General features: G+C 38.0%; 2 protein-coding genes and 1 long non-coding RNA gene across 5 annotated transcripts; 2 read left to right on the top strand and 1 right to left on the bottom strand.

The window, feature by feature from the left end:
* The first annotated feature begins 508 nt into the window (after positions 1 to 508).
* On the top strand, positions 509 to 1,765 carry LOC140771973 (E3 ubiquitin-protein ligase PUB23-like). The gene has a single exon (XM_073113827.1). The coding sequence runs from the start codon at positions 509 to 511 to the stop codon at positions 1,763 to 1,765; it is 1,257 nt and encodes a 418-aa protein (XP_072969928.1).
* Positions 1,766 to 8,854: 7,089 nt separating this feature from the next.
* Positions 8,855 to 11,671, bottom strand: LOC140771865 (uncharacterized). Its single transcript, XR_012106222.1, has 3 exons — positions 11,540 to 11,671; positions 9,376 to 9,599; positions 8,855 to 9,282 (listed from the first exon to the last, which is right to left on the bottom strand). It is a non-coding gene; the product is annotated as an uncharacterized lncRNA (long non-coding RNA).
* LOC140771863 (BEL1-like homeodomain protein 1) lies at positions 9,942 to 13,218 on the top strand. 3 transcript variants are annotated; one of them, XM_073113641.1, is made up of 5 exons: positions 9,942 to 10,098; positions 10,564 to 11,318; positions 11,569 to 11,933; positions 12,009 to 12,069; positions 12,192 to 13,218. In XM_073113641.1, the coding sequence occupies exons 2-5, from the start codon at positions 10,605 to 10,607 to the stop codon at positions 12,942 to 12,944; spliced, it is 1,893 nt and encodes a 630-aa protein (XP_072969742.1). In that variant the 5' UTR covers positions 9,942 to 10,098; positions 10,564 to 10,604; the 3' UTR covers positions 12,945 to 13,218. The 3 variants fall into 3 exon arrangements, with proteins under 3 accessions (XP_072969742.1, XP_072969743.1, XP_072969744.1); XM_073113642.1 differs by lacking the exon at positions 9,942 to 10,098 and adding an exon at positions 10,237 to 10,389; XM_073113643.1 differs by lacking the exon at positions 9,942 to 10,098 and adding an exon at positions 10,344 to 10,486.
* Positions 13,219 to 13,658: the final 440 nt, after the last annotated feature.

Consider the following 13,658-nt stretch of genomic DNA (forward strand, 5'->3'; position numbering starts at 1 on the left):
TTTCTTGTTCAACTTTTACTATAAGCATCTCAAAAAGTATTAAAACACCCGAACAATTTTGGACCATCACAATTAATTTTACTAACTAAATTCCATATTGATTGAAGTTTGGAATACCAGGCAAAGTTTGACATGGTTTTCGAACACCGAGTCAAATCTAGTGGAACAATTTAGACATAGATGCCCAGAAAGGTCAGCTATATGTATATATATGTTCATATATTTAATAGATATATAATCTAAGAAAAACAAAGTTGAAAAATAAAAGTCAAAATATCGAATATTCCACATATGGTCCACAGTTAGCCTAAACGGCGGTCTTTCATCAATCCGGACTAATTCTAAGATCCAGAAGAATAATAATTTATCCAAAACAAATGAGAAAATGCCCTCAGCATGAGAACTTATTCGTGCGTTCAACTTTCTCTCCTCCCTTCTATAAAAGATCGATCACCAATCGCATTCTTTGATCTCCTATAGTAGTAGCTAGCCATTGAGATCTATAACAATGGAAGCAGAAAGCGTAGTAGAAGTTCCACCATATTTCCTTTGCCCAATCTCCCTAGACACCATGAGAGATCCTGTAACCCTCTCCACCGGCATCACCTACGACCGCGGCAGTATCGAACGGTGGATATTCTCCGACGGCCGCCGCGTGTGTCCCGTCACCAAGCAAACCCTAACAGACCTCACCGTCACGCCAAACCACACCCTCCGCCGGCTAATCCAAGCCTGGTGCGTCGCCAACACCACCGACCGGTTCTCTACCCCCCAACCGCCGGTCGACGAGGCTCAGATCATCAATCTTCTCGACGAGGCCAAGATACCGCAATGCGAAGTGATCTCCCTTCGAAAGCTACGTGCTATCGTCGTCCAAAGCGATCGCAACAAGAAGTGCGTCGAAGACGCCGGTGGAGTGGAGTTCTTACTGTCCATAATAAGAAGAACCATCTCTACCTCAACAAAATTAGAAGAAGAAATATACGAAGTACTGGAGTCTACTACTGCTGGTGATGAAGCTCTTAAGATTCTCTATTCCATGCAATTATCCGAACAAGGCATGCGTAAGAATATTATCGAAAGAAATGGCGATTTCCTCGACATGTTAACGATCATTTTGGGAAGATCAAACTATGAGTCGCGTTCGCATGCGATCATGCTACTCAAGTCATCGTTACCGGTGATCGCGCCGGCCCGGTTGGCCGATATAAAGTCCGAGCTTGTTAAAGAAGTTGTCAACGTTATACAAGATGGGGTTTCAAGCAAGGCCATGAAAGGAGCGTTACAAATTCTTGTCACACTTAGTCCATGGGGGAGGAATAGAGTTAAGGCAGTGGAGGCCGGAGCCATCCAGGTCTTAGTAGAGCTACTTCTCGATGAGCAAGACAAGAGAGTATGTGAATTGATGTTAATGGCGTTAGATAACCTTTGCAGTTGCAGTGAAGGGAGGAAGGAGTTAGTAGAGCATGCGGCGGGGATCGCAATGGTGTCGAAAAAAATACTTAGGGTTTCACCGATGGCAAGTGAGATGGCGGTGAGGATACTGCTATCGGTCGCCCGGTTTTCGGCGTCGCCGGTGGTGTTGAAGGAGATGTTGCAGGTGGGAGTGGTTTCTAAGTTATGTTTGGTGATTCAGATGGACTGCGGGTCGAAGGTTAGAGAGAAGGCTAAGGAAATATTGAGGTTGCATTTTAGGGTTTGGAAGAACTCCCCTTGCTTGGCTGCTCATTTGCAAGTTACCTATCTTTGTTCATTAAAGGAATAAAAGAAGAAGAAGAAGAAGAAGAAGAAGAAGAAGAAGAAGAAGAGAGATTTGGTCTTTAATTCCTTTGCATTCTTTTGTTTTGGCTAATTTGTATATATTATGATTGATTCATTCGACATGTAAAATGATATATATATATATATATATATACAAACCTGTCTTTTGTTTCTTTTTGAAATCATCAAGGATTTATCATTTTTCAACCTTCTTGAAGGTCACATAAAATGTTCATGCATGAACTCTTCTTGTCAAACATTGCAACAATTGTGACATAAAAAAAGTTCAGACATGGTCATTGATATGGAATTTGTCAGGTTGATCTTTAATTAATTATTTATCTCGACTAGATGTGCAAGTAGTAGCACGACCTATTTGATGTTCTTGACAAATTGGGCCATGGGCCTTGAATTTGATCCAGAATCATTCATTTTACTTCTCTTGCTTGCAGCCAAATGTTTGATTCACCATTCAAGAACCAAATTAATTAGGGTGGAGATTTAGTGGATTATTATATGCTTATCCAGTGGTGATAAATTATATAACTAATGAGCCTTTTTAGGCATCACCATAGGCTATGATATGTAGAGGGGGTAGAGAGGGTAGTTGAGCTGATAAGGTTCTTGGGACATGGCTAGTAATTAGCATTTAATTGTAAACCAAACCCTAACTAAGGAGACCAATTAATAGGTCTAATGATAATTTTCCTATATTATACTTAGTCCATACCTGATATATAGGTTATTAGTATTCTTTGAATCAAAAGATGAATGGATACTATTGCTACATATTATAAACTCTTATAGGCATATAATATATATATATATATACTTGCATATATCATAGCATATAAGCAAGAGGCCTCAGTTTGCCCATAATTAAGAAACAAAATGTTATCTATTTTGAGCATATGATAAGGCCATGAATCAAATGATAAACTTCATGCTTGAAAGCCTACGTAGAAACATGATACCTTGTTCTATAGGATGACATAGACATCATTCTCAAAATCATTCTCAAAGAAGTTAGGAAGACAAGTTAAGAATCAAAAAATAGCTCCTAATGAAGCTAATTTCCACATCATTTTCCATTTGTTCCATTCCCTTAAGTTAGGGTTTGTCACAACTTTCCAAGCATTTAGTTTTTTGTTCCTTTAAACCTACCACAACCATCATCTAGCTACCAGTTTCCCTAATCAATCAAAAGAACCTACCAAGGATTCCAAAGCAAACCTAGCTCTATATATATAATACTTGTACATATATATATATATAGGCTTAGATCATGTTGTGGTAGAGGGGAACACCCACAGTCTCATCATTTTATGCATTTTTTCTAGTACAATATGCTTTGATTAAAAGGTAGCAATAGCATGGATTAGTATTACAATTTGGCAACATGATCACTTAATTAAGTATATCGAGATTAACTTTTCTAACACTTGGTCCACATTGAGAGGAAGAAAAAAATATCTTTTCCAATTAACTTAAACGTAAGGATCACGTCTCTTTCAATTAAGAAGAGGGTTTTAATTACACACCAAGAAGGTTGGGCCCATGGTGATGGCTAAATGCTACAAGATTGTGGAAAGTGGCACATCCATGGTGACGCACCAAATGACGTTTTTCCACTACTCTCTAATATGATTTTAGCACAAGAAAAGGTTAATTACTAATTATGCTTTTAATTAGTAAGAATCTTCTACAAACGTTTCACTGTTGGTTGGTATTTTATGAAAATGGAGTCTAGTTCAGAGATTCTTGTGATGAATCATAACCTATCCACATAAAACATTTTGAATTTAAAAAGATATATATAATAAATAAGAAACTTTAGAGTAGTCTATCCGCAAAGAAGACTAAATTTATCCATTAGCTTGATGATGTATCTATCCTTCATAAAAAGTTCGTTGGATTTACATAGTATAAGATGTCATGCTACGTACTTAATTTAATCATAGTAACAGAATTATAAACTTATTATGGCTTCATTTGCCATCATGTACAAGATGTAGTTTTCTTTACATGATTAGAATGCCACAGGCACATCTCATGCTAGAAATCTAATCCAATTTGATGTCAAGCAAAGTTTAATAGTCGACATGTGATAGGGTTGGAGGACATAAAATAATAGAGAACTTAGAATTAACATTAGTTTAATTACTTACCAATCATAGAAAAGTAAAAGGCCTTCCTTTTTAATTAATTAGAGAATCAAAGACTTGATTCTCTTACAACTCATAAATAGACTAACTGCATAAGATAACCATCGCACTGTAGGGAATAATATTTTGTGATGAAAAAAAACATAATAACAATAATAGGAAAAAAAAGTGATAACGATTATTGATAATGGTGACATTTAATTTTAAGAGCCTTAATTTTCTTTACATGCTTTAGTCCTTCATTGAATATATTTATCCTCCGTATGTTATGCAATGAGGAAGCAATCTCAAACCCACAACAAAAATAGATGGAATAGCAAGACAATTAAACACCTCAAGTTTAAAAGCTCACTTTCGTGTGTACCCATCGGACGACAACCCTAATAAATTAATATAGGAAAATAACAAAGCTAACATACGGAATGAGCGATGACAATAAAGTTGTTAGAAATAGAGAACTACTAATCACCTAAGCTAACCACGACAAAGAAAACCAAAGACTAGTAAACCACAAAAAGAGAGTGAGAAACGAGTTTTACATGGTTTGACAATGTCCCTACATTTATGGACGATGCGTATTTTTTTTTTTAATCTCTAATCTCTCCCTAATACTATAGAGGTAAGCTCTCTCAAAACCCCTCTCATTCTGCCCTAGATCCCGACAATAAAAATATTTATATCACAACTTAATAAGGAAGAACAGGTATGGGGCATTTGAATAGCTCCAAGCTTGTTCAAATGCCCCAAATCTACCTCTCTACTGTGAAACTCTGCCTCTCTTCTATTATTTAGACAATTCGCCTTCTGACTATGTTTCAGTGTTGATGACTTATCAAATATAATGTCCCCATTGATGATCACCTTTCTCAATTCTAGCCTCTAAACTCGAAAATATTTTCGCACAAACTAAAGAAAAAAAAATGTTCTTGTTGACTCTAAGATTTAATTTACTTTTCTAACATGGTGATATGTGGGAAATTGAAGATATGTAGGAAATTATATTCTGAAATGGGTTTATCACACCATCCTTCCAATAAGTTTTTTCCGTTGTTTGTATATGAAAGTAATTAGTTGATAATATAACATACACATATTACCGCCTCAGCCCAAAACTCCTTGCTCAAGTTGACTTTGGAAAACATACATTATATCTTTTCTAGTCAGGGTAGTAAGCACTCTACCACACCATTTTGTTGAGGTGTCCCTCTACTGATGAAGTATCGATCTATTCCTTCAGCTTAACATAGTTTTATAAAAAGACCTGATGTGTATTCGTCATCGTAATTTAATTTGAATTTCTTAGTCCTCTTAACAATTTGATTTTCAAATATCTTTATGCTTATAGTGCGTAGTGTGCACTCAAAACTTTCGTGAGTAGTCATCCATGAAGGCAATAGTGATGTGGTCATCGGTGTCCAGTAATGAATTCAGTAACATCAAAGTCATGTCTTCTTCTAATATTTCAACATCCAAATTTTGTAAATTTGTAAGAAATTGTTGAATGCATTCAAGTGCTCCGCTAAGATGTTCCATCATTGTATTGGAAATGGAAGTACGTTTTTTTCAAACAAAGTTGGTTTTCAATACATAGTCATATATTTGTCCTCTAATTTTTTCTACAAGATCTTTGACGATGTATCATAAAGTACTTTTGGTTCTTCGCAAGACAAAATGAATTGCACTATAAGCTTGCCGGTTCATCATTTTCCTTGCTCGATAGTCTATTTGGGTTTTTCCTCCAATGTTAATGTTGTCCAATTCTCATTGAAACAAGGTGTTAATGACTTCACATTACCACATTCTAAAATTATTGGTGCTATCAAACTTCTCTAGCTCAAATTTGGCATTTGAAATACTTTCCATGATTTGGATACTTATGATAATTTTGCAATCGATACACTGATCCAAATATTATCCTTAAATCTAAAAGCCTAGATCTAGACCTTGGGATCAAATAACATTTGTTGTAAGAAGGATGTGGAAGCGATCCCAGTTCCACACCAAAAACTAAATAGAATAGTGATGAACAATAACAAACTATAAGAAAATTCTAAATGAGGAATGCACAATCAAGATTCTAAAAGTAGAGAATTACTAATCACCGTAGCTAACCACAACTAAGAAAACTAAGTTACAAAGAAGAGAGACTGATAGACGAAATTTAAGTAGTTCAGCAATATGCATATATTCACGAGCAATGAAAACTTGAATTCTCTTATAGATATGTAAGTACAAGCTTTTTTTTTTGAATATTTAATTTCTCCCTAATATAATAGAGGTATGTTATCTCCAAACCCGTCTCTGGTTGTGTCCTTAAATCCCATATTAAGTATTTATAGGTGAGACTTGATTGGCAGTTGAATACCAGCTATCTTAGATTCACTTCACCCCTTACAATTCTTTTAACAGATTCAATTAAATTATTGGTCAAATTTGAAGATCCTCGTCAGAGATCAAATTGTAGAGAATTGAATCAGATATGTAAAAAAATTTATCTAACCGTTTACGACTTTATCTCTAATGAATAATTTTAAATTCGAACGGTGATGCGTTCAAATATAAAAAAAATATTGTTCTCTTAGTTTGGATTGTACCGGGACTGGCTCCTTTGTTTTTTCTTCCCTTATTTCTCAAGCATCTCAAAAAGAGGCTTTTTGTAATCGATATTAATTAATGAATATCTTTTGATTTGTTTCTAAAATAAACACTAGGGAGTAAAATTTATTTTCGCTAATAAAAATTAAAAATAAAAATAAAAGAAATGTGGTTGGGTTTTAGGGGCAAGAATGGGAGGAGGGTCAGGGGGACGTGGAACGCGTGGGGGCAGGGGACCCACGGGGGCCCCACCACTTCCCCTCGAGAGGGACGGGTCTCGTTGTGTGCTATCCTGGGTCTCTTCGCCCATTGGTCCGCCCCTTGACCCTCCTCTCACGCACACACGTGGACCCCGCACTTGAAGATGGTGACGTGTACTTTTGGCAGCTAGCTACGGGCCCCACTCCCACCGAATCCTCCTCGGCCCCCTCCCATCTCCCGGATCCCCTACAACCCCCTCCCGCACGTACCAAGCCTACAATGCGGTCTCAGAGGGCGACACGTAACAAAAGGTACCGTCGGCAAGCGGCACGTGGGAATATGCAAGCCTGTGACGCAAAAAAGAAGAAGAAGTGGGTCCCGTCCTTAGACTCCAGTGCGTAATTATTGCGACGAGCCCACGTGTCGCATCCACAACCCCTTGAATTTTCCACGGATAGATTTTTTTATTTCCTTTCCTCTCTTCTTCCTCCTCCTCCTCCTCCTCCTCCTCCTACTACTACTACTCGCTACCAAATTATTTTGCTGCATTAGAAATGCATATAGCTATGAGAAAATTCCTAAATTATCATTATTATTATTATTATTTAAAAAAATATTTTTAAGTCTATAGGTTGTAGGTACAGTATCATATATCAATCAATCACTCTTTGGTTTTTTAAGACGAAGGTAAACCTCATGTGTGACTTTTAGATAAAAGTATGCGTCGTTTATCGATATCGATATCATGTAGCATATTCTGTCGGTAGAGTGACCTCGCAATAAAAAGAGGATGAGGTCGAGCGAGAAGACAAGATGTGTTGATTATTAGTATTTACGGAGCAAAAATTTACTAATTAATTGAGCGATCAAAATTAATCATTTGAAGCTAATATCATTCTTATAAGGATAACTTGCCAAGAGAATATATATCAAAAGATGATCGATTGAGTCATCGATGAATATAGAACAATTAGGGCATCAACATATTTTCTTCCCATCTTATTCCGGTACCCTTTAATTACCTTCTAATTGTTTACCTAGTTATGTTAAAAAAAAAAACAGAGCGCTCACACATGGAAAACAACAAGGATAACGACCTAAAAGATATTAAACCTATCATCTAACACCATGCAATGGATAAGAGGCTCTTAAGAACTGGAGATGAATCTATCATTCAACTAACAACAACAGTGAGATGTATATTAAAATGCAAACAACTGGCTTTAAGTAACATTCAAGAGTTATATATATATATATATATATATATATATATTTGTAAACTTAATTGCTGTATTTGGTGAAGCATCACTTTGTATTCATCTCCATTGACCCAGATGTTAGTTACTGCTATCTTTATGTTAAAAGAAATCATTTAACAATCTCAAGTGTACTATTTTTTCTAACATAGTAGAATGAATAATTGTGTCTCAGTACCTGATATGACTGCCTCATCCACATAATAAATGCATCAATCAGTTGCCTTATTCTATTGGAATAACCAAGAAGCTAGTAAAAAATATTACTTCCTCAGGTAATACTTGTACTACTTGAAGGAGAATAGCTAGAGTCCAATCACAAATAGGCAATCTAGGACCACTTTCTCAAGAAGAAAAAATAAATAAAAAGGACAACCTAGGAGGTTAGAATAAGACCCTAGTATGCACTAATTACATGATTAGAGTATACTCTATGAAACGTTTTGCCCATTTGACATGATAACAACATCAGAGACCAGTGTATATGTATATTTATATATGTGTGTTAGATGTTCCTGACATGGTGGGCTATTCTATTTGTTTTAGGTAACATGTTATGATCTTGAGATAGGTGGGAGAAAAGATCACATTGTACTGCTGCTGCTGCTTCCTCAAATCTAAAGTATTTTATATGAGTAGTACAACATCAAAGTGTGTGTTCATTCAACTTGAAGCATCAATTCTAAAGCTCTGGTTTGCTTCCTTCTTAGGCTCGAGTCACTTTCCTGAAAGAAAAGTGCAAGTCCAAAACGAGGAATAGTGGTAAAGAATTGAATGATGGGATAAGACCAGTGATATTTTAACCAGAGAAGCTCCCCACTATTAGCTAAAAGTTGGATTAGTTACCATCACAAGAGCTTTGCAAAATGGCTTGGCCCCACTCTTGTCTCTTGTTTCATAAACAGACTAATGTGTTAGATCTTGTGCAAATTGCTCGATTAGTAAATGGAGGTGCAAGATTTAGATTTTTTGAAGAATGAAAAATAATAATAATAATAATAATAATAATAATCATCTATGCCAATTTGAGATAGGTGGCCATGGATACCCTGAGGACCATCCCCCTCCCCCAACTAGTCCACTAACTAAGATATGTTATTAGATACCTCACTTTGGAAGACAATGTATCAATTCTATTCAAATGTTGTTTTAATTACCTTTGTCTTTTTATTTTCTCTCTCACTCTCAATCTGTCTCTTAGGTGTGATGGCAGTGGTTGGTTGGGCTCCTCCTCAGCTTTCAATTAGCTTTATCTCCTCCTAAGCACAAAAGTTCAAAAGGAAGGAAAAAGATCTAGGAGAAACCTAACAAAGATAAACACATAGTGGGGATGACAAATTTAATAAAAGAAAAAGATTAAAGATATATTGAATCAAGACAATGGAAGTGGACATTACCTCGTTCTTCATCAGTTTGTACCTACTGACACTTGTGTCAGTTTCTTTGACAGTCTTTCTCTTTCTAACTGTTAACATGTACACGAGTCCTTGTGGAATAGTAACATATGCATCTATGCTTTGTGGCTATCATGTCCTCCCTTTTCCATCTCTAGCACACAAACACAAACACCAACACATGGGATGGGCCTTGCTCTTCCCCCTCTCATCAAAGCCTCCTGCAACTAATGATGAGGAGAGAGGGGGTCAAATCTGCAGGTACCACACAAACTATGTGCTCCTCCACCAATCCTCTTGTAGCAAACTTGTTAGCTTTGTTCTTTTTTATCTTCTCAAATCTACTTGTTATAATCTTTTAAATAATTAGATTAGATAACTAGGTAGACTAATTCTTTTTTTTTTTTTTATAAAAATAAGTCACAACTAGTAAAAAATAAATAGAGAGAGAGAGAGAGATGATCCAAACCACATATGCCGGTTGGCCAAAACAGCTGAGATATTAACTTTTACAATAATAAAGAGAACATTGAAGGGAGGGTGAAAGGGAAAGGTGTGTGTGGATAATGGAAGTGAAAGGTGGGTATCTTTCTTTGTGTTTTCTTTTTTATTTCCTTCCCAAGCCTTTATTAAATGGGTCTCTTTATATCTTTTCCTCTTCATTTGGAGAGCAAAGGGAGAGAAAGAGAGAAGGTTGCAGGAATAAGTCTCTGACATGAGCCTGAGGTAGCCTCTTCTCCTAATACTTTTCTTTTTAATTATTATTATTATTATTAAGTTAGAAGATGACTCTCTGTGAGAGAGATCTCTTTGATGGGCTTTCTGTGAGTCGTTGTAGCAGGAGATCTTAAAGGGAAAGGGAGGGGAGTGGGGGAGAGGGAGAGAAGAAAGGGAGACAGAATTCTATAACCAATCTTTAAAAATTATATGAACCCCACATATGCTCATGTGTGTTTGTATCACCTCAGCTACTTCCAATGAATCAATAATTCTTGGCTATATCACCTGATGAAGATGGTTACTTTTCTCACTGCTCGCCATCTCTCCTTTCCTTAGTTCTCACCTAATCATATCCCTCTTTCTATATCTGGATCTCCATGTCTCTATCTTTCAAGTTAGTCATAGTTCTTATAAAACAATTCTGGGTCTTATGATGTTCATTCTTAGCAAGTTCTTTTTATTCTATTCCAGGAGATAAATTTGGAGTGCTGCATCCTCGTTGATCTCTACTGATGGCCACTTACTTCCACGGTGGGTCTGAGATCCAAACAGATGGCTTACAAACTCTCTACCTCATGAATCCGAGCTACGTCGGCTACCAGGACGCCGGCACTGCCGCTCAGGCCAACATGGTCCTTCTGAACTCCACCATGAATTCACTAAACCCAATAAGCTTCGCCCAAGCCGCTGGCGTCGGCCAGTCGAGTCAACAACACTTCGTCGGAATTCCCCTCCAGCCGACGCTGTTACAGTCTCAAGAGTCCAACAACCCGTGGATGCCAGCGGCGTCGGTGAATGACTCCGTCGACATGGCGTCCCAGTTAGGTATCCGGCGCCCGACGATGCAGCGAGGGCTGTCTCTCAGCCTGTCGTCGGACGAGATGGTAAACGCTGTGGTCGGGGTCTCCCCGATGAGCGGTGAGGAGGTTAGGGTTGTTGGTCCTTCGTCGGCGGCGGCCTCGGGTGTTTCCAATGGAGTGCATAGTTTCTTGACGGGGTCTAAGTACTTGAAGGCAGCTCAACAATTGCTAGATGAGGTAGTTAGTGTAGGGAAAGGTAGTGAATTGGCGAAGGGGAGTAATTCTAGGAACAATGGAGACTCAGAAGGTGTAGGTAATGGGAAAAGTCATGAGGAAGTGGGCATCAAACAAGGGAGTGATCTCACAACTGCAGAGAAGCAAGAGCTACAGATGAAGAAGGCCAAGCTTGTCAACATGCTTGATGAGGTAAAAGAATCATTTGATTTTATGATCATCTCTAATTAATTTCCTCTCTACCGTATGAAGTCTTTTACTTATCCAATATTATCGAAGCATTTGACCTGTACTATAACTTGTACAATTTTTATGAAAACACCAAGAAAAAGTTACTTCTTTACTATAGTTCTTGGAGGTCTTCAATAAATCATTATGAAGTAAAAGATGTATATGAAATATGAAGCACTTACCTCGTGAAGTGGGGTATCTATGATTGAAGGTGGAGCAGAGGTACAGGCAATACCATCATCAGATGCAGATAGTGGTCTCTACCTTTGAAGCTGTGGCAGGGCCCAAGTCTGCAAGGACCTACACTGACCTTGCTCTGCAAACCATCTCCAAGCAATTCCGGTGCCTGCGAGACGCCATCGCCGGCCAAATTCGTGCCACGAGTAGAAGTTTAGGCGAGGAAGAGGCCAAGTCGGTCGGCTCGAGGCTGCGGCTCGTCGACCACCACCTGCGGCAGCAACGTGCACTCCAACAGTTAGGCATGATGCAGCACAATGCTTGGAGACCTCAGAGAGGATTACCTGAGAGATCTGTCTCAATTCTACGTGCTTGGCTCTTTGAACACTTCCTCCACCCGTAAGTGATGCTCAAATTACTACAACTGTACTTACTAATATAGACTCGTTTGTGACTAATTTGCATGGACTCCAGATACCCAAAAGATTCAGACAAGGTCATGCTTGCAAAGCAAACGGGACTCACTAGGAGCCAGGTATGTATTCTAACAAAGTTGCAGGCCATGCAAATTAATTAGGGACCAGATATTTATTGTAACAAATTTAAGTTACAACACTTTCTTTATACTTACAACTTGTATGATATTGGTGAATGCAGGTCTCAAATTGGTTCATCAATGCAAGAGTCCGGCTCTGGAAGCCAATGGTGGAGGAGATGTACTTGGAGGAGACTAAGGATCAAGAGCAAAACAACAGCGATGAGAATTCTACCAAGAACGAAAGGAATAAAGATCACCAAGATAGCAGTTCAACAAAAACAGGACAGGGCGAAAAACTTAAAGCCAAGCAGGATAGCCCGAACAGTAAAAAGATTTCTTCGATATCGATGCCTCCATTTGGCGATGAAGCAATGATACAACAGAAGCTAAAGAAGGCGAGGAGCGAGGAGCAGCAGTACGCGAACCATATGTTTGATTCGGGGCCGGCGAGCAACCGTGAGCTCTTGATGAAGTTCATGGAAGGAAGAGGTGGAGTTGGGGAGCAAGGGTACTATGGAGGTTACCCAATTGGAGAAATTGGAAGGTTTGGGTCTGAGCAATTCACACCAGCATTCTCAGGTAATGGTGTTTCACTCACACTTGGTCTACAACACTGTGAGAATCTCTCTCTCTCAGGAGCACAGCCATCTTATCTTTCCAATGAGGCAATGGGAATGGGGAGGAGGCTTGAGATGAGCACTGAGGCTAATGACTACTGCAGTCTTAACAACAACAACAACAACAATAATAATAATAATAATAATAATAATAACAACAATTCAACAGTTGCTCATCCTTCAAATGCATATGACATCAACATGGAGACCAGGAAGAGGTTTGCTGCTCAACTACTGCCAGACTTCGTCGCTTGAAGTCATTTGTTCTCTAGATTTAGTAGAGTGTACTAGATTTGCCTGTACAGTACTAGTTTATCGGGCATGGGTGTTAGGAACCTAGTTATCTCCTTAGGCCTTCTATCCCTTCTTCCATTGAGTGATTGGAGGAATGGCAAAGATCTAAGTGTATAGAACATTATATAGGAACTTATACTTGATAGGATCATTGGGGTTTGGAGTTTGAAGATATTAGAGTTGTACATACATATAAGAATGATTTATAAAATATGCAAGAATTCTATGGCAGAAACGTTTATAATGCAATGGTTTTTCTCTTCTTCTGAAACACTTCATGATAGCTGCCGTTATTGTTTGAAGATTCAGGGACAGTAAGAAGATAGCTTTTCAGATACAACTCTATGATTGGTGAAGAATGTACTACTACCAATGGGTGAGTGGAAAAGTTAGTGATATGTGAACAGTTAATGACATCAAATTGCCTGCCAATCTGCAATCTGATGTTTGTGCCATTATGAATGATTGGCTGAGACCTAATGAAAGGCTGATGAAGCATTGAGAGAGACACCTGGTGATGGTTGTTTTGATTGATGTTTGTACTACTACTGCTATTATAAACTCTTAGAAAATGGTAATATTTATATGTTGAATTTTAACACTTCCTCTCTTTCTATGAGCCTACAAGAACATGGTCAAGCACAAAGTTTTACCAACTTTTGTCAGAATTCAAAT

The sequence above is a fragment of the Typha angustifolia genome, chromosome 12 (assembly GCF_048772165.1).
Source record: "Typha angustifolia cultivar Huaian chromosome 12, ASM4877216v1, whole genome shotgun sequence".
NCBI classification, from domain to species: Eukaryota; Viridiplantae; Streptophyta; class Magnoliopsida; order Poales; family Typhaceae; genus Typha; species Typha angustifolia.